The sequence below is a fragment of the Sturnira hondurensis genome, unplaced genomic scaffold (genome assembly GCF_014824575.4).
Source record: "Sturnira hondurensis isolate 20B ecotype Veracruz unplaced genomic scaffold, ASM1482457v3 Scaffold0007865, whole genome shotgun sequence".
NCBI lineage: Eukaryota > Metazoa > Chordata > Mammalia > Chiroptera > Phyllostomidae > Sturnira > Sturnira hondurensis.
The window spans coordinates 11830884-11857824 of NW_028080496.1; the positions used below are offsets into that span (position 1 = coordinate 11830884).

Here is a 26941-nt window from a genome sequence, read left to right on the forward strand (position 1 = left end):
CTGGGATGTTACCTATTACATCGTTCCCTGTGTTCCACCTAATCCAAGTTCAGAAGACGAAAACAACAGAGAACAAAACAGGAAACGGCAAGAACCATTCTTCTTCGTAGATAAATAGAGTAAATAAGTTTGTTTCCCTAAAAACAAGAAAATAACTAAACATCGATTATAAAGAATAAGAACTCACGAAGGCAGTGGTTTCAAATTTAATATATAAAAAATCAATAGCTTTCTTTGGACCTATAGCTAGCGACAAGTTAGAAAAAAGTAAAACAAAAATGTAAGGTTTATGAAAGCAAGAAAAAGGATAAAACTCCAAGGAATAAACTAACAACATATAAGCCAAATTTTTACAACTAAAATTTGATTGATTACAAACAACCCAGAACAAATGGAAAGGGAAGTCCCTTTGGGGATGGAAAATTCTATGCAGTCCACAGCTGCCTTCTCCTACGTCGACGAATGTAATGCATGGCGCGCGTAGAAATAAGTCTTAGAGTGTGACGGTCACACTAACCTCAAAAACTCAGGGAAAAAAGACAAGTCTATTTGACTACGTAAAATGTTCAGCAACATAAAAAATGTACCCCCCAAAATCAAAAAGGACAACAGTAATCTGAGGAAAATGTTAACAAAAAAACATCAAAGTGCCCATTTCCTTTCTATGGAAAGAGGAGCACAAACCGGAAAGAACCACCAAAACCGACACTGCCCGGAAGAGAACGCAAACCGCGCACAAACGGGAAATGAGTCTGCGTTCACCTCTGATGCAGGAAGTGCGCGTGGAGGGAACGAGCTGCGGCTTCTCACCGGTGCACCCGGGGCGAAGACCCAATGGGTGGAAGGCGCACCGCGCGGCTGAGCCGCACTGAGACGGAACGGAGGGCGGCAGGACCTGCCCTGCGCCCTGCCCTGCTCTGCAGCAGGCCGACCCGCCAGCTCTGTCTGAGTCCGCACGCTGCGGGCCTGTCCCGTGCTCTAAAAGGATGCCCCGCTGAGCGCAAAGACACATCCGCGAGACTGCTCACCACCGCCCTCACTGCAGACTAATTACCCAGTCACAGGTCCCTGTCCCAGGACCCTGCTCTGTCACTGAAACAATTGGGGGGATGGGGGGGGTCGACGTGTCGTCTCCAAGACCTACTGAGAAATGAAACAGCAAAGTGCGGACCCACGAGGCCAGGTCAGTATCTATTTTAAGCAAAAGTTTGCATGTAGGCCTGTATGCGCCCAGGGAATTTCTGGAAGGATTCGCTGGAAGTCTCACAGTGGCTTCCTCCACAGGTAGGGACTCCGGTCTGGGACGCGCAGAGAGGAAAGGAGACTGCCAAGGTCGAGTTCATGGTTCACTCTTGTCTTGACCCAAACAGCAGCCACAGAACTCTTAACAGACCACTACCAGTGAAGAAAAGCTGCTATAAACCTATTTACGCCCAGTGGAGCACTAGAGACAGGATCACACGCTGTATTTGTGGAAAAGAAAAGTCACGGGAGTGTGTACTGACTGCAAGGCTAATACAGGAATCCTGGCACCGACAGACAACCCGGGACTGAACCTGTCTCTGTGGTCAGCTCCTCTACGGCCAAGCGGGCGGGAATATGCAGGGGGACGGATCTCTTCTGTACGTGGGGCGGAGACAACGGGCCAGGTGCGCGCGCGTGCGCGTGTGTGAGAGAGAGAGGAGGGAAGGCCGGCCAGACGGAGCTGTGCCACTCTCCCACAGGACACCTTTTTGATCTGCCTCCTCGGACAAGGGAACACAAGAAAAACCTACCAGGGGACTACCTGTTATGAAATCCTGCACTTCCAACAACGCGGTGGACCTCGGGCGCATCACACAGAGGGAAGCCAGAGAGAGAGAGACAAATGCTGTGTGATCTCACTCACACGCGGAATCTAAAAAAACCCAAAACCGATGCCAGAACAACACAGAACAGAAACAGGCTGAGAGCACAGAGAGCAGGCTGACGGTTTCCGGGGGTGGGGACAGCAGGACAGGCACGGCCACCGGACAGCACTGCTGTGAGGCCACAAACAAAGAACGGGGCCAGAAAGGTCTAAAGTTCTAAAGTTCTAAAATTCCTGCAGATTCAGTTACCTCCATAAAGTGAACAACCGGCCTAGTGGAAGAGCCAAGTTCACCTGGTCTGTGGTGCCACATTCGCAAGGGCAGGGGACCCCTTTCTGGCAGAGACCCTACGGAGGAGACTCTTCACTGTGGAACCAGGGGACCTCCTGTGGAGCCCCCCAAGGTTGCCTGGCACACCCCAGAGCCCAGCAGGCACACTCACTGCCCCCAAAATCGACACAAAACGGGTCCACCATTTGGCTTTTAATCAATGCTGAAATGCAGTATTAACCCCTTCCAAAGAGACAGGACAGGAGGGTGGAGGAAAACGAAGAGCTGGAAACCAGAGGCCCGGCCTGCATTCCCACCTACGGCGTCCGCCCTCATCACTACTGCGTGACCAAAGCAGCGGGCCATCGGTTCAACCCTCGGTGGCACGTGTGAGCCTGCAGCTGCAGGGTAATCGCATGGGGTGGCCTACCAGGCTGGCCGTCCCCGGACTAACTGGACCCCTGACACACCTGAGAGGGGCTTCGGTGGCACTCGCGCAAGCAAATGCCCAGGGACCCCAACTCCCGGAGCCTTCTCCACCCCGAAGGTGTGCTCTCTACACGGGCTTTGCAGGAGAACCTGCCCCGCCCCTGAAAAACTAACAGTATCGTGTGCTTTGACAGAAAATGCAACTGTCCCCACACCCCCCGAGAGAGAGAAAACTCAGTCACTTACCAGCCACAAAACTTGGGAAGGAGGCCACCTTCTTCGTCTGTTAGGAGAGAAATGACGACAGGTGTGAGCAGGTGGCCGTAAGCCAGGCTGAGGGCAGCAGCACAGTGCAAGGCTGAGCCCCGTGATGACCGGAGCTCCCGGGAAGTCGGCCCCAGGAGGCAGCCGGTCTCATCCTGCACTGCGATGGGCGGGAGGGCACGGTACTCTGCTTCTGAGGGATAACCAGCATCCAGAATTATGCTTATAACTTAATTAGGGGGTGTCCTGGTCGGGTGGCTCAGTGGTTTGAAGTGTCGTTCTGTGCACCAAAAGTTTGCAGGTTTGATGCCTCGTCAGGGTGAATATGGGAGGCAACCGATCAATGTTTCTCTCTTCATGTTTCTCTCTCTTTTACCCCTTCCTCTCTCTAAAAATCAATGAAACCATATCCTGGGGTGAGGATTAAAAAGTTAACTGTGGGGAACCAAAGGCCATCATCTAACTCCTGGGGACCCTCACATCAGCGCGTCGGGGCCAGAAGGGCACCGAGAGGCCATGCAGCCCAAAGGTGCTCCCGCTGGAGGGTATGAGAGCCGCCGCCAAGCCCATCCATCAGAGCAAGACAGAGGGGGCCGGGCAGCACCCGGCAGGGCCATCATCGCTGCATCAGCGTCACCCAAATCGCGTGGCTACTTCCGGCCTCACGTGAGCAGCCCCACTGTGGCCGAGTCTGTTTGCACGGGGCTGTTTCATACACTCCTGCTGTTGGGAAGAACAGGGTTCCCAGCCAGGGGACACCTGGCTTTGCCACAACTTGGGGAGGGGCTGCTACTGGCATTGAGGGGTCAGAGACCGGGAGGCCACTAAGCACCCCCAGGGCACAGGGTGGCTCCCCAACACAGAACGATCTGGCCCCCCTTGTCGGCAGTGCCACGGTGGAAAGTTGGGTTTAGAGCATGTCAGACAATGGGGAGAATGAGCTTTAGTCCAATATGGAGGCGCCGACGACCCCCCACCCGTGGACACACATGGTGCGAGCCTGCACTAGCAGAGCCGGCCGCCCTCACTCCTCCTCCCGCTCCAAGGACGCCCAGCTGGGCTGGACCCCTGTGGCACACCCGAGCAACCAGACAGGCCAGCAGCCCCACCCCAGGCCCCGGGCCCCAGGCCGAACGCCCCTCCCCGCAGTTACCTCCGGGAGGTTGTTGTTGTCCGCAGGCCCATTGAGGTCTGAGCGCTGCTGCTTCCGGGGCTGCTCCGAGCCGTTGCAGACCTGGAAACGGGAAGCGCAAGGTGAGGACGCTGCTCCCTACGTCGCAGCTGCAGAGCAAGACCGGGGCTGCGAGGGGACAGATCCTGGCAGCCGCAGGTGCACGCCTGTGCACACATCTCTGTGCGGGGCCGGAGTGCATTTGCACAGTCAGCCTTTTCTCTCACGACACAAGCCCCTTCATTCTAAAATACTATTTGAGTCCTATTTTCTCATTTCATTAACTCGTTGTTTTGGTTGTGGTAAAACACTCATAACATAACATCTGCCACCTCCACCACGTTAAAGTGCACAGTCCCAAGGCACCAGGTGCGTTCACACGGTCACATAACTGTCCCCACCGTCCAAATCCAAAATCTGTTCATCCCGGTCCCAGCGGAGCTGAAACCTGTCCCCTCCCCCACGAACTCCCTCTTCTGTCCCACCCAGGGCGTCTCCACCCATTCGACAACTGGAGGAACCTCATGTAAGTGGAATCAGACACAGCGACAGAAGATTCTGATCGGGTGGCCGGACGTGCCAGGGAAGAGGCCACGTGAGGACGGCTGCTTGCCTGGCACTCGGTGCCTATGGCAAATGGCAGAGGTGCCCCCCTCTAGGGTGACACAGGGTCACAGGGCCACTCGCCCCAACGCCTGCCAGCCCCACCCTTCCCTCCACATCAGCACCTTCTTGCACTCCCTCTGGACCCCTTGTCACCATGACAACCACGGCTCAGGCTGAACAACCAGGGTTGTTTTCAAAGGGGGGGCATTTGCTGCTCCACCCCGGGGGACCCCATCTACCACTCTGATTCTCATCCCTGGGGACAGATGGCGGGCTTGCTGCCCAGGGTGCAGCCTCTGAAATTTGCAGTTAGGGGCCACGTGGACCTGGGGCTCTGGGCATCTCGGACGAAGGTGCTGCTTACACCCGTTTGTGCTTTCCCCAAGTCCCAGCAGCCGGCACCCGTCAGAATGAGATGCCACCAGGGGCCCCTGGTCCTCACAGCCCTCGGGGAAAGCAGGCCGTGCCCCTCTCTGATAGCTGCTGTGCCCCCACCCTGAAGATGGCGAGTGAAGTGCAGGCTGTGTGCACGTGGCAGGACCCCCCCCCCCCCCCGCCCCCATGGAGCTCTGAAAACGGAACCACCGGTGCCTCAGACCAGCCACGGCCTGCCGGGACCCGGGACAGCGGCTTGGCGCAGGGCTGGCTTTTGCCTGTAAAACAAAGTAAACTGATTTGAGTAAATTGTTCTAATAAACATCTTGGCTCCAGTTGGTGAAATGCAAGCTGGGGATTTTTTTTTTGAGTGTCAATTCTGATCTTGTCTGCTCAATCTCGCTGCAAACACAGCGACGTACCCACGTGGCTCTGCATAAAGCCACAGGCAGCGTGCGCGCACCCTCTCACACGCATGCTCTCTCACGCCCATGCACACCTTCTCACACCCATGCCATCTGGAAGAAAGGCCGAATGTTCTCCAGCTTCCTCTGGAACGAGGGGTGTGTTTAGGACACACATCGTAGCTCACGTTCGGGGCCGGGCAGCGGCTCCAAGCCAAGCCCCTCGTGCTTTCCCCAGGGGACGGTCCTCTCTCCCCTCGCACGTGGCTCCGGGCCCAAGGAACCCCAGGGCTGGGGGGCGACTGGTGAAGTAACAGTCTTGCCCTGGGAACCATTTCATGTTCCCTGTTTTCCAATGTGTCAATCATCCTTCCTCACTGGACTTTCCTAGAATCGTGCCTCCCTCCGTCCAGCTCTGGAGGGGTCAGCTGGGGCCCTCTGCGCACACAACAGGCGCGCCCTGAGGGGCCCAGCTGAAGCCATGAGCCCGCAGGGCCCGTTAGGTGAGACGTGCTACAGAACAAGACTGGACTGTGCCTGGTTCTGCTCGATTCTCTGATGAGAAAGAAATGTGCACGCTCCCTTTCTACAACGGTGGGGTGGCTGGCGGGGCTGCTGTGCCCCAGATTCCACCGCTGTGCTGCCGTCTCTGCATGCCCCCCCCACCCCCCCCCCCACTGATTTGAAGGCGAGAAGCCCCGTGCAAGCAGTTGGCTACCAGCGGTGCTCCGTGGCAGAGGTGGGCCCAGGCCAGCGTCCCCCGAGTCCCCGACCGCCGCAGGCTCAGCCTCCAGCTCTGCTCGCACATCCCAGAAACCTCCCCTGACAGGCGAGAAATGGACCAGGAAGCCAAGGTGTAGAAGAGCAAAAGAAAACCATCCCTCGCAGGACGGCTCCACTGCCTGGGGCGCTTCCCGCACTGAACTTCCACCCGTCTGCACTGGCGCCATTCCGGCAGGAAGAGCCAAATCCACACTCTGGTCTCCCAGGACGAGGGTTTCTGAGCCTCGGTCTGTCACGGGCCCTAAATAATGGATGGGCCTGCCTAGGGCACTCACTCGAAGTCCTGCAGCGCCTAATTTGAGAAACGCGCTTAACCAGCGAGGATGGAAAGATGCCAGCGATCCCGTTAGCATCTATTAAATCTACCTGCTCTGAATGTGTGGAAGGAACAGTCACTTCTCCGGAAACTGAGGAGGAGGAAGAGGGGGGACAGAACTGGCTGTCACCTGACCGGCGCACTTGGCAATGTAACTCTAAGGACACCCAGCGGGACCCAAATGACCCGCAGGCACGCCTGCCGTGAGTGGTGACCCCGAGGGAGCGTCCGACGGCCCAGAACGCTCCTGCCCGTGCGGCACCGAGTCAGCCCCACTTGTTTCCTCCCAACTGTGGGGAACACACACGAAGCAAAAGGTCTGGGGTAGCCAGTGTCAGGTGCACCGTCCAGCGGCGTCAGGTGCATTCGCACGGCTGTGCAACCACCACCATCTGTCCGTCCGTCCGGGAAGCCTTTCACCTTCCCCAGTGGAACCCCGTCCCTGTGAGACCAAATCCCCCCCACCCCCTTCTGTCTGTCCTTCTGTCCGTCCCTGTGAGTTCTGCTGCTCTGGACGCCTCCCGAGAGTGCACTCCGCGGGGTTTGCCTCATGTGGCGTCTGCGAGCTTCCTCCAGGCTGGAGCATGGGCCAGGGCACCCTCCTCTTAAAGGACGGACGAATCGCTGCTTCATCTAAGAGGCTTTCTCTCGTGCTTCCTCTCCTACCTGTGGCACAAACCCCACAGGTACCCAAAACAAAACAAAGCAAAAAAACAAAACTAACCAAAAACAAAACCCAGGCCATGAGCTCTCAATGTGGGCCGAACGGCCCAGTGTCAATGGGTTGGAACCATTGGGGTCCATTTGCTCTTCTTCATTCTTCCTGGTGCTTGGAAGGGGGAGTGGAGACGAACCCTGAGGAAGGTGCTAGGCAGCAGCTTCCCGTCCCTTGCAAGTTTCACCAGGCAGGACGCGCCCTGGGCCGTCTGTGGTCTTGCTTCGGAGCACGTCTCGGGCCAGTGAGCAGCTGGGTCGTCCCTCCCTTCCAGAAGGCGAACTTCCCTATGTCCGAAGGTGGCTGGCGTGCTGGCCTTTGTGCGCTGGGGTTGCAGTGACCAAATGAGTGAACAAACGAGTGAGTGAATGAACGAAGCAGGGACTAGACCGTAGCAGAGTGGGGTGTCCATTTTCAGTCCCTACGACAGAATGAAGTGGGGGCAGTGCCCCAAAGCACAGAAACCCTGAGCGACTGGCCAGGGAGAGGGTGGGCCCAGGGTGAGCCAACCTGGTGGGGACTCTCCGGGGGGTGAGTCTGTGTCGCTGGGCCTGACGGTCAGGAGCCAGCGGACCCAGCCCGGCTGGTTGGGAGGGAGGGAGGTCAGGAACAGGTGTCCCTGCTGTAGCTGCTCTGGGGAGGCAAGTGGGAGACCTGAGTGTAGGTGGGAAGTGTCAGACTGGGCCACCAGGCCCCATAGGCACAATCAGAGGCCTCAGCAAGTGCTGGGGCCAGTGAAGGTGGACGGAGGAGGGCGGATGGGCACCCCCAACCCCACCACACAAACACACGCAAGCAGCGACATCCCCCTCACAACCCGACCTGCTCTGCCCAGCAGCACCCCACGCCCAGCCTCTAGTGCAGACTCACGGGCCCACAGGCAGAGCAGGGCAGAGGGCAACCGTGGGGTGGGCCCCACAGCGTGTCAGCACCAGAGACAGCGGCACGTGGCCTTCTCAGGAAATGCCTCTTAATGGACCGCAACCAGATGCAGGCCTGGGCCAGACACCAGCCTAGGCCATGCACGCTCTGCTGACCCCGCGGAGCCAGGCAATGGGCTCCCACAAGCCCCGTGCTGAGCGTCCTTCAGCCCCCACAGTCCAGGCTCTGGAGGAAAAGGGCCAGACTCTTTCCTGTGACAGCTGCCTGTGGAACCGGCCCTGGCTGGTTCTGGGTCCACCCTCGGCCCTGCAGACAGCCCTGGGGTTGGCTGAGGCGGGGCTGGCAGTTCTTGGGTAGCCTCCTGGCACCATAGGCCCGTGTCTTCCTGAGCCACTGACCAGCGTGGGCTTCGACCTCGATGCTTCAGGTGCGAACCTGCTGCCTGCCATCGCCACAGTGTCACTGCATGGGCGAGTGAGCCACAGGGGGCATGACGCATCTCTGAGTCTCGCACTCCACAAGGTGGTCTCTTCCTGAACAGGGGGTGTTTCTAAAAACCCTCCCCCTGAGCCCTGCACTTGGTAGGGAATCGCCTGTGACTCATGGGTTCTGTCAGCCGCATGTGGCTCTGGCCCCTGCAACACCTGTGGCGTGGCCTCTGCCTGGTCCCCACCCGTCCTCACAGGTGCCGCTGCACTGCCCCTCCCACCTCTGCCCTTGTGACCCCCAGAGCCACCCCAGAGGGTCTCCCCAAACCGCCCAGCTGCATGCGGCCTTCCCGACATCCCTGCCACTCCTGCCGATGGCCCTTCCCTGTCCCTCTCATCCCCAGCCCCTTGCCTTCCGCTCGCTCTCGTTCAGAGCCCCCGTCCCTGTCCCAATCGCAGCCCTGCTCTGTACAGAGGACACTTGTACATGCCTTCGTCACATCCTGCCTGGTCAGCTGAATACGTGANAGTTGGCTGAGGCGGGGCTGGCAGTTCTTGGGTAGCCTCCTGGCACCATAGGCCCGTGTCTTCCTGAGCCACTGACCAGCGTGGGCTTCGACCTCGATGCTTCGGGTGCGAACCCGCTGCCTGCCATCGCCACAGTGTCACTGCATGGGCGAGTGAGCCACAGGGGGCATGACGCATCTCTGAGTCTCGCACTCCGAGAGGTGGTCTCTTCCTGAACAGGGGGTGTTTCTAAAAACCCTCCCCCGAGCCCTGCACTTGGTAGGGAATCACCTGTGACTCATGGGTTCTGTCAGCCGCATGTGGCTCTGGCCCCTGCAACACGTGTGGGGTGGCCTCTGCCTGGTCCCCACCCATCCTCACAGGTGCCGCTGCACTGCCCCTCCCACCTCTGCCCTTGTGACCCCCAGAGCCACCCCAGAGGGTCTCCCCAAACCGCCCAGCTGCATGCAGCCTTCCCGACATCCCTGCCACTCCTGCCGATGGCCCTTCCCTGTCCCTCTCATCCCCAGCCCCTTGCCTTCCACTCGCTCTCGTTCAGAGCCCCCGTCCCTGTCCCAATCGCAGCCCTGCTCTGTACAGAGGACACTTGTACATGCCTTCGTCACATCCTGCCTGGTCAGCTGAATACGTGAAGTCCCCCCTCGGAGACCCAGAGCATCTCTGCCATCAACCACGCTGCAGCCCGTCCCCAGAGGCTGGCCCGGACCCCGTGGCCCCACCAGGCGCCTCTCTGGCATGCTCAGCCCCCCCAGACAGGGAGCCCCTGTGTGTTTGCCTCCCCCAGAATGGGGCCTGCCGTGCGGTCCTGTGCCCCTTCCAGCCGTGCACCCCCAGTTTGTAGCACGCGGCACGTGCCAATCTGCGTGGGGGAGGGGGAGAGGGAGGGGATGCAGCCGCCTGGCGGCTCTGAGGAGCGGCGGGAGTGAGCTCCAGGCAAGGGCAGCGCCTCGGACGGCACCTGGGGCCCGTGAGAGCCTGGGTCACACCACAGGTCCACTGTGTGTTACGGCGGCTACGGCGCATTGATTTTTCTTCGGTTTGCTGCTGTCGGTCAGTGGGCTGTTTCTGGAAAGCACTTGGCTGGGCCAAGAATAAGCGGAAATCTTGAAAACCCCAAATAATCAAAACACAAACACTTGTTTGCCATCCAAACATCAAGAAAAGCAAATGCTTTCGGATGGACTGAAGCCTGGTGTGGGGCCGGCCCACGGGGGAGCGGACCGTGGAGTCACCAGGGCCCAAAGTGACAAGTGCCCGCAGGGAGAACGCAGGCACCGAGCAGGCGCTTTCAGAGTGCCTTACCTCGTGACAGACGCCACAGGGGAGCACGCGACAGGCTGCCCTCTGAATGGACCAGTCCAGGCCTTGCCAGAGCTGGACACACGGCAGCCGGCCCTGGCGACACGCCGACCTGCGGAACTAGGGCTGTTGGTGCTGGACCCACAGGCTGTCATTAGTGCCCTGGGGGTGTGGAGGTCACTGCTCGGAGAACCCCCACCCTGCAGCTGCCTGGTCACCCAAGCTCTTCTCGGAGCCGGGGGACCCACACCCAGCCAGGGTCTTCTATCCACACTTGGCACCTGGGGGTCGGCTACCAAGGGACCACAGAACCAGGCATGAAAATGCCGATTCAATGCAGATGTTCCACATGACCGTGAGCGAACACAGCTTCCGTGGGAGAGGAAACGCTCTCCACACCTGCATGTCCAGGGGAGCACGCAAACAGGTGACAAGTCGAGGCCACCCGCACGGCCTGAGCAGAACACCCAGTGGACAGTGAGTTGGGAAAACTACACAGCAGACAGGGAATGCACGGGAGTCGGGTTTTGCGAGCTGGTGGCAGAGCCCCACCTGGGCTGCGACAGCGGCTTTGTTCTCCGGGCCGAGGGGGAGGAGGAACGCTAGGAAATGAGAAGGGCCAGCCGTGGGGTGGTGGGGACCACGGAGACAACTGTGAGTGCTCAGAAATATCGGTGATGGGACTTTTTTTATTCTCCCCTGGAAACACGTCCACTGCTGTTCAGATAGAGAGGAGGGGGAGAGAGAGACGTTGATCGGTTGCCTCCTGAACAAGGACAAAACCCATGACCTAAGTACGTGCCCTGACCAGGAATCGAATCTGCAACCTTTTGGTGCTGAAGGAGAAGCTCCAACCAGTGGAGCCACAGTGGCCAGGGCTAGATTTTTGCTTTGTTTTGTTTTTAACAGCAGCCGTCACTCTTGGCTGGGCCGCGCTCACCATGTGGACAGCGGGGGGGACGGAAAGGGAGTCACAGGACTCGGAGCACCTGCCTGCGGCCAGGACAGCCCTACAAGGGGAAGGAAGAAACTCCATTCAGGGAGGCAGGTTGCGGTGTGAAGCCGGGGACCAGCACGCACTCCCAGGGAGCTTCCTGTGTCGGGTAACCTTGCACTGGAGATGGTGGCTGTCTCCGGTGGCTCTTCTGGGTCACACTCGGAAGAGCCCCCTGGGTCTGCAGGACATGAAGGCTCCGGTGCGCCAGAGCCCTCAGGAAGAGGCTTGGTCACACGTTGGGGGACCCTGGCCTGGAAACTGCCAAGCTCTCCCCTTAAGGAAATGACATGTGAATGAATGAGCGAATAAAACCTAAAAGCTCTGCAAGAGCTGACCAGCCTAAACCACCCTTCTAGCAGCTGGATTAGAACATCTGCTTCAAGGTGACAGAATTTAGGGGCAGAAGTCACCTGCTCTCCCACTCGGTGGCCCTTCTGGAAGAAGGGATGGCCTCCCGAACTCTCAGCCAAGGCCCAGGACAACCCTACCTCTGTCAGCCCTTGGACACCGCAGCCGCCCACCCCGTTCATTTTCCCCCATTCATCCCCGGCGCCTCCAAACCGGAGTTCTGAGCCCTCCACTCAAGTGAGTGTCCAGCTCGCAGAAAGCTGGAGAACCAACCGCCTGCCTCACACCAGGCTCTGAGGGCCCTTTTTCTTCACAAGAACTTCATCACAAAAACTGCTGGTTACAGCACGGAGCAGGGCCTCACCTGCCTTGGGCAGCCACGTAGACCCCGGGGACCGTCCTCACTGCCGGGGGACCGGCCCGGCTCCGCCCAACCCTGCAGAGGGCTGGCGGTGTTTTGGCCTGAAGCCTGGGTCCCTGAGCTGCCTGCCCCTGGGGGCAGCACCCCAACACCCCACGGGCCCGCAGCACATGCAGAACTGCCACAAACGACAATTTACGCTGAACAGCCTTTAGAAAGAACCGAAGGCATCGGATGCATGGACTGAAAGTCTGACAGTGCACCGAGACGACTCATCCCTCAAATGCTAGCTCTGTCTTTCACACACACGCGCTCTTCTGGGAACAAATAAGAAGGCAGGCTTTGACACACCCTGAAAGCCGCTCATCTGCGTGGCCCACAGAAGCAGCCACACAGAACTCTTTCCGCGAGTCTGAGTAACACAGCTTTTCCGGTGCAGTTATGAGAAAACTCATTTAACTTCGGTGTAATTAAAAAGTAGGGCTCGGCTCAGATCCCTCGGGCTCCCCAGCAAGCACAGCTCCTCCCGGACTCTGTCCCTCCTCCGAGGCGTCATTTTCAAATCGGTCACATGCAGCCAACCACCCAGCACACCGGGGTGCCGGGTGGAGCACCACCAGGATAATAACGACCCACCCCCGGGGAACTGCACTGGGGCCGCTGCCCCCAACACTGCTGCAGCAGGGGTCCCGCACCCTCGCCCACGTCCTGCTGGCCGGGAGAGCTGCCTGGCAGGAGTGATGGTCTCAGGGACCACCTGCACCAGGAGCAGGTCTGGGACAGTGGGCTAGGGACTGGGGGGGTGCCTCTGGGCAAGATCAGCCCCCCTCAGGAGCCTTTCCTGGCATTTACTGACACACCAGAGGGGTGACCCTGAGTGACCAGCATGCACACGCATGCACGCAACAGAACATGTGCAGAATTAAGAACAAGTTTAGAACAGCAGGCTGTGCCAGATCATTCTGTGCCCTCGGGGCCCTCCACCCCCTCCCCGGGGACTGCTGGAGTCCTACCTGCTCTTGGGGCCACTGCGGCCTCTCCTCAGGAGTCCTGGGCTTGGTCTTGAAGCCTCTCGGGGCATCCCCAGGGAGCTTGGCTTCAGTAGGCAGGTTGAGCGACTTGGGCCTCCCCTCATGTCTGCTGGGGCCGTGGCTGGCCTCCCCTGGCCGGCAGGCCTCCATGGGGCCCCCGGGTGCCGGCTCCAGGCCCCGCACAGGGGCGTGCTCCGGGCTGACCTCCCCAGCGCTGGCAATGCTGCTCATGCTGAGGCTCATCTTGATCTCCGCCACGATCTGGTCGATGTCCTCCTCCTGGTCCTCCACATCGCCGGCGCCATGCCTGGGGCGGCAGGGAGACACACTGCCCGAGTTCCCGTTGGCCTCCGGGGCGTAGTAGTCCTGGTAGGCCTCCTCGCTGGGGCCGTAGTGCAGCCCGTCCTCCTGGTCCATGGGCCCCAGCTCGGAGGCCTCATCCTCCAGGACTGGGAGGCAGCCCCCCGGGTAGCCCTGGCCACCCTCGTGCCCGAGGCCACAGGGGCGCGCGCCGGCGGAGTCCGTCCACTCCTCCTCCACCGCCTCCTGGCACTCGTCTGTCTCCAGGGGGCGCGCGCCGCGAGTCAGGTACCGGTCCGCGTCGCAGTCCACGCCCTCCAAGTAGCTGTCGTCCTCTGGGCAGTAGCGGATGTAGTAGGTGACGCCCTCCTCCTCCTCGGGGAGGCCCTCGTCGTAGTCCTCCTCCTCCGAGGTGTTGTTCACATAGTCGGAGCTGGAGTCCCCGTCGGGGCTGTGCGCCAGGCCATCCTGCGCCGGGGGCGCGGGGCTCTCCGGCCGCAAGCCGGCCAGGTCCAGGCCCGGGGGCGCGTAGGCCTCCAGTGGCAGCTCCGTGTCCTGGCTCGAGGGCTCTTGCCCGTGGGGCCCGGCGCCCGGCCTTGCGCGGTGGTCCAGCATGCTGCTTGCTGTGCTCTGCCGCTTGCGGTTGGCCATGGCAGACGCTCACAGGGCCATCGTCACCGGGAGGCAGCCGCTGAAGGAGGAACGACGGAGAGAATCACATCAGTACCGCACAAAGCCACAGGGACCCACAGCAGCGCCTCAGAGCTTTGGTAACGAGCACGCCTCTGCTCACACAAGGGGGCGTCCCGCCCCGGCTGGCGGCCCATCAGGAACAATGCACAGCCAGGCCGGAGAGACGGCGGGGCACGCCGGACCGGAGCAGAGGGGGAGGCAGTGGGGCGCCCTGACCAGCCTCACCCCAGACTCTGGGCAGCCCACGGGACCAGGAAAGCGGTCACAGGGTCAGGTGGTGTCTCTCAACACCGAAGAGCAGCTTTCATTCAGAAGACTCCATGAAGACCCGCGAGGAGATGCTCTGCACCTCCGAGTCTCAATCGGCTCACCCTCAAAGACAGCCAGCCTCCATCTCCTGGGCAGGCCCGCACCCCACCCTCCCCGGTGCACGAGCAGCACTCGCTGTGAGAGGACATTGGCCAGGGACTGTCCACAGAGCACCACACAGAGGCTGGTGCTGAGCCCCGCCCCTCCGGCTCCTCCGGGGGTGAGGTCCGGGGAGGCGACCCCTGGGAGTGGAGCCACACCTCTGAGAGGTGTGCAGAATTACAGGAAACGGGGCCCTCTGGATAGGAGAACGAGGGCCCTTCTATTAAAAATGAAGACAGAGGCCCTCGGAGAGGTTCGGAGGTTCACGCTCAGGCCTGGGGCAGGACACCAGCCCGGACAGCGCCTGACTGTGGGGCCGGAAGTGGGTCACAGGGGAGAGTGACCCACATGGGCCTCCACCCCATGAACAAACGCTCGCTTTTTCTGCTGCACACAGANCATTGGCCAGGGACTGTCCACAGAGCACCACACAGAGGCTGGTGCTGAGCCCCGCCCCTCCGGCTCCTCCGGGGGTGAGGTCCGGGGAGGCGACCCCTGGGAGTGGAGCCACACCTCTGAGAGGTGTGCAGAATTACAGGAAACGGGGCCCTCTGGATAGGAGAACGAGGGCCCTTCTATTAAAAATGAAGACAGAGGCCCTCGGAGAGGTTCGGAGGTTCACGCTCAGGCCTGGGGCAGGACACCAGCCGGGACAGCGCCTGACTGTGGGGCGGGAAGTGGGTCACAGGGGAGAGTGACCCACATGGGCCTCCACCCCATGAACAAACGCTCGCTTTTTCTGCTGCACACAGAAAGCTGAGGAAGATTCTAGTGCAACGCGAAGGAGAGAACGACCAATCAAGGTGTGTGTCTTGAATGGGAACAGAGACGCCCCTACTCAGGCGGCTGGAAGGGGCGGGGCCCCTTTTGATTGCAAAGCCTTGCACCCGAAATCATTGGCACGTCATCCTGCAACATACCTATGTCACGCTCAAGCATGCCACCAGACATCTCAGGTGAAGTGTTCAAATTAACACTATACACAACAACACCCATATTACGACCCTGCTGACCACTCTCCGGCAGGTGCTGTCCCCACCCCACCTGTGCCAGGCGGCTGCCAGGGGCTGGGGAAGAGTTTCCGATTTGCAAGGCGGAAAAGTCCTGGAAAGGGTTTCCCAAGGAGACGAATCTCACTAGTGCTGTTGACGTGTATACTTGAAAACAGTTAAGATGGTAAACGTCATGGGTTTTTTTTTTACCACAACTTTTATAAAAAGTGTATCACGGCCAAAGCAGGCCTGCAAGGAAGTGTTTAACCTTCCATTCTGTAATCAGAAGACGAGGAAGGACGGAAGAGGGAACAATCGGAGAGCCACTCACTCACAGTGCTGTGAAAAGAACAGCAAACTAAACCCCAAATAAAGCTGCAGGAAGAAAATAAGAAAATAAGAAAATAAGGGCAGGGGGGAAAAACAGGAAAAATGCGTAATAGAAAGAAATCAACACACTCAAATGTTGATTCTTGGGGGAAACTAATATTAGAAATCCCCAGCAAGACAGGAAAATAGGGGCAGGAGAGAAATGATTCTTCCATTTAATTGCAGCATCAGAAATGAACAGGTGCCGTCACTTGTAAAAGACAGTAACAGATATTACGGATTTAACACCAACAATTGAGACAATTTTTACGGAATGAACAAATTGCTGAAATACAATTTAGTAAAACGGAGACTAGAAGAAATTAAAAATCCAAGTGGTTCTGTATTTCCTAAAGAAATTAAACCTCTAATTAAAAACCTTCTTCTCGAATAACTTCACATGCCAGCGGCTTCCCACGTGAACTCTTCCAAACATTTAAGTGAATAAACAAACAAAAAACCAATACCAATTTTGCCCCAAACCTTCCGGGGAACATAAAGAGAGCCCGTGCTCCCCAGTTCGCTCTAAATGGCCACCATTATCTCGGTGCCAAAACCAGACTTTGACATTAAGTGAAAATAAAATTACAGGCAAATGCACTTTAAACAGACTAACAAAGAAACTACTGAAAAAGGATCAAATTGAACAAGCTATACATAAACATTGTATCGTATCACAAGCCGGGCTTAGCTCAGATATGCAAGGTGACTTTAATATTGAGACCTCGCCCTGGCTGGTGTAGCTCAGTAGATTTGAGCACAGGCCTGGGAAGCAAATGGTCCCTGGTATTCCCAGTCAGGGCACATGCCTGGGTTGCAGGCCAGGTCCCCAGTAGAGGACACATGAGAGGCAACCACATATTGATGTTTCTCTCCCACTCTTTCTCCTTCCCTCCCCCTCTCAAAAATATCGAGACCTCCATCACCAGGGAGGGAAGGCCGGAGGGAGGTGGGGCCAAAAGCTGCCTCGGGGCAGCACTAAACACGGGATCAAACCCTCGGTGCAGAAAGCAGACCAGAAATGAACGGCGCAGAGCCAACTAAATAATAATCACTGACAGCCATACAGAGGTACCTCAAAAAATTACAAATGGATCTGCCTTACGACCAGGCAATCCCACTCCCAGGTACGCATCTGAAGGAACGCAAAACACCAACTCAAAAGAATGAACGCACCCCTGTGTTCACTGCAGCACCATTTGCAACAGGCAAGATCTGGAAGCTGCCCGCGTGCCCATCAGTGGATGAGTGGATAAGACAACTTTACACCATGGAGTGCTGCTTGGCCATAAAAAGGAGAAAAATTCCACCCTTTGCAACAGCATGGAGGGACCTGGAGACCATGATGCTGAGTGAAATAAGCCAGTCAGAGAAAGACAAAGACCATATAATTTCACTCATACGTGGAATCTAATGAATGAAGAAGAGAAAGATTCTAATGGATCTAAGAAGCGAAACAGAGACAGACTCATAGATAGAGAGCAGGCCGACAGCTTTGGGGGGAAGCTGGGGGCGCTGTGGCAGAATTGATCGGAAAAAGAAAAAAGGAGAAAGAACTCACGGCACAGATGACGGTGCAGTGACTACAGAGGGGAGGTGGGTGGGTGGAGGCAGAAGAAGGTGTAAGGGGATAAATGGTGACGGAGTAAAAACAAAACAAGATCATTTAAATGGAAGAAAAATGAGTCTTGGCGTGTCACTGACGCCATCCATAAAAACCCCGCACTGCAGACTTAAATGCGACATTTAAACAATGAAGCTTGCGGAGCTGACGCAGGAGGTCTCCTTGGGCGGTGAATGGATCTCCTAAACTGGGTGCCGAGTGCAACTGTCTGAAAGGAGAGACTCATAAGCCAGGCTTCTCTCTATCCAGGGATGCCTCCCAAAGTGAGGGAAAAGGTGAGAAAACACTGGCATCACATCCATCAGACCCACGTCTTGAGTACCGAATAGGTAAAGAAACGGGACAAAGCACCAAGAACCCGACACAAAAAAGAACCAAAGGTGATATCCAAAGGACAACAAAAACACCCAAAAAGGACACTGAACGTCATTCATCTTTGGTGAAATGTGAATTAAAACCAGAGATCCCGCCTCCGTGTCCACCAGAATAAAGGTGAAATGACCGACCACTCCCATCACTGGCCGGAACTCGCGGCAAGTGGAACTTGTGTGCCTGCGGATGGGGTGGGATTGGTCACAACCACTTGGCAACTGACCGGCTGTGCTCACCGAAATGCCGACCCCACACCCACACTCTGGGGCCCGCACAATCCAAAACAGGGCTTCGGAACGATGAGCCCCACGGCCCCTCCCTCTGTCCGTCACTCTGTCAGCAGGTGCAGGGATGGGACCTGGTGCAGGATGGAACCATCCCTGGTCCCTGCGGGGATGGGACCTGACTGGGAGGAGGCCAGAGCCAGCACCACAGTGTGGGCAGGGCCTCGCTGCCAGTGTTTGTCCTCAGATTCCGTTTGGAGCCAGGGCGCTGCCTGCTGCTGAGGCACCGGGAACATGGCCGTGCCTCCTCCTCTCACTCGTTCACTAAGAGAGGGGGCGGGGGAGAGAGGGAGACGTTGACGTGCTGTTCCCTTACTGATGTGTCCGCAGGCTGATTCTTGTGGGTGCCCTGGCCAAGGATCAAACCTGCAACCCTGGCACATCGGGTCGATGCTCTGAGTGAGCGAGCTGCCCAGCCAGGGAGCACTGCCCTAATGTCTGGGGGTCGGGCTTCCTGGTGCCCCTGGGGTCAAGGCCACTTGGGGAGGATGGCCAGGCTGGCGTCACTTTTGACAGCCCAGCTTCCGGAAATAGGGGCCGGTCAGCTTTTCTCTCTCTCACACACACATACTCGCCACTCTCTCGTGCACACCACACACACACCCAGACTCGGACACAGACTCTTGGTCACACATTCTCACACATTCTGTCCTGCTCAAACCACCAGGGAACAGCTGCCCACCCCCCAAGGCCAGGCAGCAAGGGGACCCAGGCCCAGTGACACCTAGACAACAGCAGGAGGGAGGAGAGACTCTTGCACTGTTGCAATGTTCAGTGCATCCCAGAATGGCGGGAGGGCCACACACAGGCCTCCGAGGCAGAACTGTGGCCGGGTCCCCAGGTAAGGCTGTCGCTGCGCCTGGGCTTCCACAATGCCCTTGGGAGCCGGGCTCCTTCCCCAGGCAATTGTGGTGCAAGCAGCTCAACATAAAAGTGGCCATCCCGCCCCAGCTGGTGCGGCTCAGTGGGCCGGGCATCGTTCTGCAAAGCATAAGGTCACTGGTTTGATTCCCAGTCAGGGCACAGGCCTGGGCTACAGGCCAGGTCCCCAGTAGGGGGTGTGCAAGAGGCAACCACACATTGATGTTTCTCTCCCTCTCTCTCTCCCTCCCTCTCCCTCTGTCTAGAAACAAGTATTTTTTTAAAAAGTGACTGTTTGAACTTTGACAAGTGTCCCATCGGGATGCAGGGAGGACATTCCGCTGTGCCGCCATCACCGTCATCCAAACCCAGACTGCCTCTCACCCGCACAACTGAACTCTGCCCCACTGAACGCAGCTCCCAGCCCCTCCTGCCGTCCTTCATTGCACAAAACACAGAGGCACCGGGTTGCAAAGCCACTTTCCCAGCAAAGCAGGGTGGGACCTCGGGACTGCCTGGGTGTCCTCCACTGAAAATGTGCCCAGTGACTGAAAGACATTAAGTGACTTGTCATCCAAGAAAGGAATGGGCCTGTCACAGCCCCAGATGGCACGGAAAGAGCCTCCTGCCACGCACTCAGCCAGCGAAGACCCCAGCGCATCGCCCTGGGAGACTCGGGGTCGCCATGCGTGTTGCTTAGCAACTGGCCCGCACACAAGCTATGCTACAAGAATCTTCCAACTTCAACCGGCCTCTCCTTGGGTACCCGGGGGCATGTGTGGTGAAAATCAGTGTGGGCCCTGGGCAGGTAGCTCAGTGGTTAGAGTGTCGTCTGATACACCGAGGTTGTAGGTCCGATCCCCAGTCAGGGCACATCCAGGAATCAACCCATGAATGTGTCAGGAAGTGGAACAAGAAACAAATTCTCTCTCTCTAAAAATCGGTAAGTAAGAAAGAAGGTTAAATCGGTTTGGAAGATGACCAGTTAGATATAATTAGGTGACTTCCTTGCAGGATCTGTGGAGGGCTGTCCTAGGGCACTCTGGGCTCTCGGGAGGTTCAGCATGTCCAAGCCTGAGCTGCACATGGGCTTCCGAGCCCACGGGCTCCTCCTGGGACCCCACTGGACGTGGCGTGAGATGCCGGTTCAGGCACTCATGTCATTACTCAGAACGGGAGAGAATTAATTAGATCTGAGTATCATTAATAAAAAGTCACCTCCAGAAACGGCTCACCTTCCACTGAATCACACTGACGATGCTGGGCTCAGCCTAGTAGCAGCTTGTAGGGCTATTTTCTTAACACATTTTTCATTTTGTAATAAAAACAAAACAAAACAAAACAAAAGGTGTTGGTGAGTTTTTTCTCTCCTAATGTGCAACTAAGAAAAAAAAATTAGGCCACAGAGCAGGGATTTTCCAGCATTTGAAACTGTACACACCAAGTCCAGACTCGAATGTCAACGGGCAACTTCACGTCCCGTCTCTTCTTCTTTCGAGGAAGGGAACTGATGACTTGGGGGAGCTACGGCGGACTGTGCGCTCTCCACTCACCCCAAGGTTCTTCTCATGACCGCCCCCCAACACATCACCAGCCCCACCTCCCAGATGCCACAAGAGGCCTTCTGGGAGTGCGAGTGACCAGAGCCCCGTGGCCACCACAGACATCCTCTCCCGCGCACCTGCACTTGAGGCCCCAGACCGGAGGCCCCACAGGCTGGCTCATGGGCAGGTGTGCAGCCCACCGAGAGACCAGCAGTAAGGCAGGGAGGCGCAGGCCGGTCTGCAGTGTGGCTTAAATGTCCTGCGAGGGCCCCCAAAGAGGGCGGCCCATGAGCTCTGTCTCTCAAGAGGGAGAGAAACCCTTGGACACAGAATGGGCCCCACAGCCCTCACACCGCTGCTGGCCATGCACAGATGCACCCTGGAAGGGACACCAGGCAGATGCCCTGCATTGCAGCACTCCCCAGTCACTGAGGGGCCGTCTGCAGCGCAGAGCGAACAGACCCAGGTCTCCTCTCTCTTCCCAGAGTAAGTGACGCTGAAAAACACCTGTCAGTCCCAACGGGCACGGCTCAGTGGGTTGGGCGTCATCCCGCAAAGTGAAAGGTCACCAGTTCGATTCCTGGTCAGGGCACCTGCTGGGTTGTGGGTTCAGTCCCCACTCAGGGCGTGGACAAGAGGCAACCGATTGATGTTTCTCTGACACACATTGATGTTTCTCTCCCTTGTCTTGCTCCCTCCCGTCCCCTCTCTCTAAAGAAAATACATGTTTCGAAGAAAGGAAAGCACCTGTCTGGCTGCTGTGTTCCTCATGGAGGACACGCGCCGTTCTGCGGGGAGGCTGGAGAGAATCGTGAGGAGTGCTGTCACTTCAGTGATGTCACAGCCCAAGGCAGCCGGGCCAGCGCTTTCGGGAAGGCCCGCAGAGGGCCTCTTTGGGGCTCACAAAGTAAAAAACACCTCAAACCTCAGAGGCACCCACAGCACTGCACTGTGGCTGCGTCAGAAGGAGGGACAGCCCCAGTCCCCTTGAGAGCAACGATGAGCAGCCGACTTCATGGCGGTGTGAGGTTTGGGGTGGCGGTGTGAGCCCGGGCTTCCCGGGGATCGGAACGGCGCTGTCCTCAGTGAGACCGCTACCCGTGAGGGACAGCTCCCTCACCAGCCAGCCTTCCTGCCACTCACGAGCGAAACCCCTTCCCTTCCCAGCACCTCGCCCCCCCCCCTGCCCCGCAATGCATGAGCATTTCCACCACCAAGGGTGGTTGAGGCATTTGAGGCCAAAAGACGTTTACAACTCGAAATAGAAAATCAGACAGGATGGAAAGGCCTCCCGGAGAACACGAGAATTAACTCACAAACTTTAAAAACTGACAACTGAAAAGTGCTTCTTTATTTTTTTTTTTTGCCCAACTGCATCAAAAATCACCAATTCCTGTGAATTCTGCCTGATGTGGGGCTGGCTGTTCAACATGTCTCCAATGCCTTATGCGTGTGCCCCACCCCCAAAGCCACCCCAGACCCCGTCCAGGACATCTGCGGCAAGGCCACCGCCCAGTGTGATGGCAGGGGACCCCAACCCAGGCCCGGCACATCGAGTGTAGGCGGCCACCTGGACGTGGCGGAGATGCAGAGCCAGCTAGTGAGATAGAGGAAGGCCCCACTGCCCGCTGCCACCCCATCCGATCCACCGCTGCTTCCTCCCCCAAACGCAGAAGAACCCCCAGGACGCGCCAGAAGCTCCAGCCTGCCCTGGGCACCGGCCCTGCCTCCTTACCTCTTCTTCGAACACCCCCAGTCCGTACTGGCCTACACCAAGTCCCTGGACAGAGAAGGAAAGCGCCCACTGGTCTGCAGTCCCAACCTACCCCCTGCAGGTCTCCCCCTGAACGGTCCCTCTGCTGCCTACAGAGACCTGCGCAAATCCGCTCCCACAGGCCCTGCCGGGGTAAGAGGAAAAAGCCAAATGCCAAAGGTAGGTCAGTGGGACCGGGGTGACAGCACAGCCTCACCCATGGGGTGGCAGCCACACAGGCCACCCCTTGTCCCTGAAAAGCTCAGGGAAGGTCCTTCTAACTAAAGTCACAGTCTTCCCCACAGGGTCCTGGTCACTTCTCAGTGCTGGACTACCAGCACACTGACCATGCGGCCCAAATTTGGCAGTGAGGGGTGTCCCATGACTCCTCCCACTGGAGATGGGGACCTACTTTTGATATCGGAGCCTGTGACTCAGACATGAATGCAGGGAGGAGGCTGATGTGCAGAAGCGGGAGGGTGAGGGGGGGTGGGGCGTTGTTGTCTTCCTGGGGTAGTGGGGTGCCCAGCGGCGGCCGGTCCTCGGTTGTGGGCCCAACCCCGGCCTCAGACGCCTGTCACTCAGGCAAGCGCCGAAGTACACACACACAGCGTCCCAGGAGGTAACTATGGGGACCACCCTGCCCACCTGAAGGGCAGCGTCCCTCGGGGTGGNTTTTGATATCGGAGCCTGTGACTCAGACATGAATGCAGGGAGGAGGCTGATGTGCAGAAGCGGGAGGGTGAGGGGGGGTGGGGCGTTGTTGTCTTCCTGGGGTAGTGGGGTGCCCAGCGGCGGCCGGTCCTCGGTTGTGGGCCCAACCCCGGCCTCAGACGCCTGTCACTCAGGCAAGCACCGAAGTACACACACACAGCTTCCCAGGAGGTAACTATGGGGACCACCCTGCCCATCTGAAGGGCAGCGTCCCTCAGGGTGGGGGCAGAATCCCATTCCTCGCGTCACACGAGGCTCGTATTTCTTACCGAAGACGCTGTGTGGCTTGGGGCTGTCGGGGAAGGCCTCCTGGGGATGAAATCTTTCTGGAATAAAACAGAAGGAAAAGAGAAAATTACTGGTGCTCCAGAAGGGCAGACACAGGTGCTTGGAGACCTCCTGCAAGAATGGAAATGCGAATGAGTATGCTGTTTTGCAAATGCAGAAGTGAAACCGAGGAGAATTCCAACGGGATGGCCAGGGATGGCCAGGAATTACCCGAAAACAAATCATTAAATTGTTGCTTTAGCCATTCGCTGCGTGAATCTTGCCTGAGGGCACCGCCTTGGGCCAAAAAGGGACGGCTTACGTTTCAACTGGAGGGAGATGCTACCCAGCATTTCAACAAAGCGCCTCAAAGCCCTCATGAATATTCATTTCCCCACAACAAAGCCTGACCCACTGGTTGGCAGAACCGGTATCTGGGGGACACTCCTGCATAGAGGAGGTTGTGCCCCTGGGGGCTGGAGGGGGTGGAGGAGAGGGAGAAGGGAAAAGCAGGGCCCCTCTGGTGCCCGTCCAGGTTCACAGCCCACCCTGCCTCTCGGACAAGGTGGTTTCATGAAGGGAACAGAGAGGCCATGGGGACTGACACTTCTCTCAAACAGAGAGTGCTTCGCAAATGGAGGGACAGGCCAGTGGACTGGAGGGTTCAAGGTCAGGCCCTGGGATGGAGCAGGGGTTCACGGGGCTCAGCAGTAGATGAGCAGGAAGCCTGGGGCAGTGCAAGAAAGGGGGACTCCAGCTGGGGTGGCTCAGTGGATTGAGTGCTGGCCTGTGAACCAAGGGGTTGCTGGTTTGATTCCCANTGGTTTCATGAAGGGAACAGAGAGGCCATGGGGACTGACACTTCTCTCAAACAGAGAGTGCTTCGCAAATGGAGGGACAGGCCAGTGGACTGGAGGGTTCAAGGTCAGGCCCTGGGATGGAGCAGGGGTTCACGGGGCTCAGCAGTAGATGAGCAGGAAGCCTAGGGCAGTGCAAGAAGGGGGTCTCCAGCTGGGGTGGCTCAGTGGATTGAGTGCTGGCCTGTGAACCAAGGGGTTGCTGGTTTGATTCCCAGTCAGGGCACATGCCTGGGTTGTGGGCCAGGTCCCTAGGAGGCGGCGGGGAGGGGGGAGGGGGGCCACGTGTGAGAGGTGACTACACAGTGATGTTTCTCTCCCTCTCTTTCTCCCTCCCTTTAAAAAATAAATAAAATCTTTAAAAAATAAAAAAGAGGGGGGACTTACTGGTCTTAAATATCACACCCCAGGGCCTCTTCTCCCACCTGTCACTCGCCTGAAGAGGAGTAAGTTATAGAGGAATCTGGCTCCTTTCAAAACCCGGGGGCTCGTTAGCTGGGAGCAAAGAGCTGAGAACATTTCACAGACAGCTGTGCTGCCAGGAAGCCTGCCTTCGTCTGTGCGCACATCACAGGGGATGGCGTTGTGCTTGGGGACAAGGTACCAGCATTGTGCCTGCTGTTGGCCTGGACAGACCACGAGCTCTGGGTTGTCATTTGCCAAGTGCAGCCCGACAATTGCTCCTATGTCCCTGGACAGACGTTTTTAGCAGGGTTTTAATTACGGAATTTGGGGAGTCCCCTTGCAACTGAGTGCAGCCAAGAGGGAGGCCCCTAATAGGAATTTGTAATGGGGTCCAGAACTCTAGGGGTCCAGGAAATATTAGAAAGATGTATAGGATGTCCTCTCCACCCCCACAGGTGTGGGTTGGGGGAAGGGACACATGGAGCAGGGCCACTGAGAGCTGTTTTGTACAGCAACAGCTTTGCAGCTAACCTCTGGACTGGTCATTTAACATATCTATAATCTTCAACTGGTTTCACAGACATGTTAATTAGCTGTGGCCATGCTTTGAGCCACGGGGATGGAAGTGACTTCCACCCAAGATGCAACTGGGAGGCAACTCCCCCTGGTTACAGCGCCTGCGTGAGAGCTTGGAGATGATTGTCTCCATGTCATGGGGCCACGCCTGCCCAGACTCACGGGGGCAGCCCCGTAAAGCTGGAAGGGTACAGGAGTGCTGGCAAGTGTAGCCGATTGTGGGAGGAGTCGGAAATGGGGCTGCAGAGGAGGACTGGTGCAGGGATTTAAACCTGGACGCTGGCAGCCATTGAGGGGGGGAGAACCATATGGCTTTGGCAGAGTGGGGACCACGTGGCTTTGGGGTGCTCCCTTTCGCCATGTGGCTTAGGAAGCAGGACAGACTTCACCTGCAAGAAAAGGGGTGAAAGGACTCTCGCTGGGGCCATGAGCAGGTGCCCCATGGCCCTGGATTAACTGGAGACTGTTGTGGCGGCACAGATGATGGTGCCGGAGCCCGAATCACGGACTTCTACTTCTTTTCCTGAGAGACGGTCCCCAGACTAGGGCAGAGGGAGAAGGAAGGACTGTGAGCATCTGTGGGGATCCTAAAGGACTTTAATGAAGACATTAGGTCACTAGTCTAAGTCTGTATAGCTTTAAATAAACCTTTCCTTCCCTTTTCACAAATCTCTGGCATTGAGGGATGTCTTTCCTCTGGCACCTGACACAGCAAACGTAGTGGGGGGGGGGGTCCCACTGGAAACAGTATATCGTGCCCCNACTTTGCCTGCAAGAAAAGGGGTGAAAGGACTCTCGCTGGGGCCATGAGCAGGTGCCCCATGGCCCTGGATTAACTGGAGACTGTTGTGGCGGCACAGATGATGGTGCCGGAGCCCGAATCACGGACTTCTACTTCTTTTCCTGAGAGACGGTCCCCAGACTAGGGCAGAGGGAGAAGGAAGGACTGTGAGCGTCTGTGGGGATCCTAAAGGACTTTAATGAAGGACATTAGGTCACTAGTCTAAGTCTGTATAGCTTTAAATAAACCTTTCCTTCCCTTTTCACAAATCTCTGGCATTGAGGGACGTCTTTCCTCTGGCACCTGACACAGCAAACGTAGTGGGGGGGGGTCCCACTGGAAACAGTATATCGTACCCCCCTTGGCCCTGTTCTGTAACACCCTGACACCCCACACCAGCGCAGTGCAGATGTATGGAAATGCTTGGTACTCCTCCTTGGGCTGAAGACGCTCCCATGCTACTGCCCTTCGACCTGACACCTGGAAGCAGAGGCGCCTGACACACAGCGGTTCCACTTCCTTCAAAGGGCACGGGCTCCTAGCGCCTTTCAACCCATCACATCAGCCTGTGCCGGGGACCGTGTCACCTCCCATAGCATCTCCTCCTTCCCCGGCGAACCCCAGCATCCGGGGACCTCTGAGAAGAAGTGGTTTGGGGTGGGTGCACGCACCAAATGTTATGCCCAGGGACGAGAATGCTACCCGGGGAGCCAGGAGGTGGAGCCTCAACTCCTCCCTCGGGTACAAGTCAGCGCTGTGACCCTGTGGATGCAAATGTGCCAAACCTGACCAGCACAGGGGGGCCTGGGCGGTGGCCTCACCAACTCAGAGACCAAAGGAACCACACAGGATGTTCTGACACGAAAACTTCCTACCTAAGGTGAGTCAGGGCGGGGAGTCCTGTCTGGGCTGGTATCTCTCCTGACAGTGGTCGATCTTCGCTTTTTATTTTTTTAAGGTTTCATTTACTCTACTTTTAGAGAGAGGGGAAAGGAAGGAGAGAAAGATGGATCGGTTGCATTTTGCATGCGCCTCGACCAGGGACTGAACCCACAACCCAGGAAGGCATGTGCCCTGCCCG

The 26941-nt window shown here is 57.5% G+C and overlaps 1 protein-coding gene across 4 annotated transcripts in view; it reads right to left on the reverse strand.

Annotated features, from left to right (window-relative positions):
• The window catches only part of APBA2 (amyloid beta precursor protein binding family A member 2), a 79515-nt gene that overhangs the window by 16523 nt on the left and 36051 nt on the right, over nt 1-26941 (reverse strand). For 3 of the 4 annotated variants that reach the window (XM_037053777.1, XM_037053774.1, XM_037053775.1), the window contains exons 3-6: nt 23244-23300; nt 13040-14048; nt 3967-4047; nt 2796-2832 (exon numbers count right to left, since the gene is read on the reverse strand). In XM_037053777.1, coding sequence (XP_036909672.1) covers nt 2796-2832; nt 3967-4047; nt 13040-14008 — 1087 coding nt within the window. In that variant the 5' untranslated portion in view covers nt 14009-14048; nt 23244-23300. The remainder of the gene's footprint in view (nt 1-2795; nt 2833-3966; nt 4048-13039; nt 14049-23243; nt 23301-26941) is intronic. The other variant, XM_037053776.1, reaches the window with a different exon arrangement.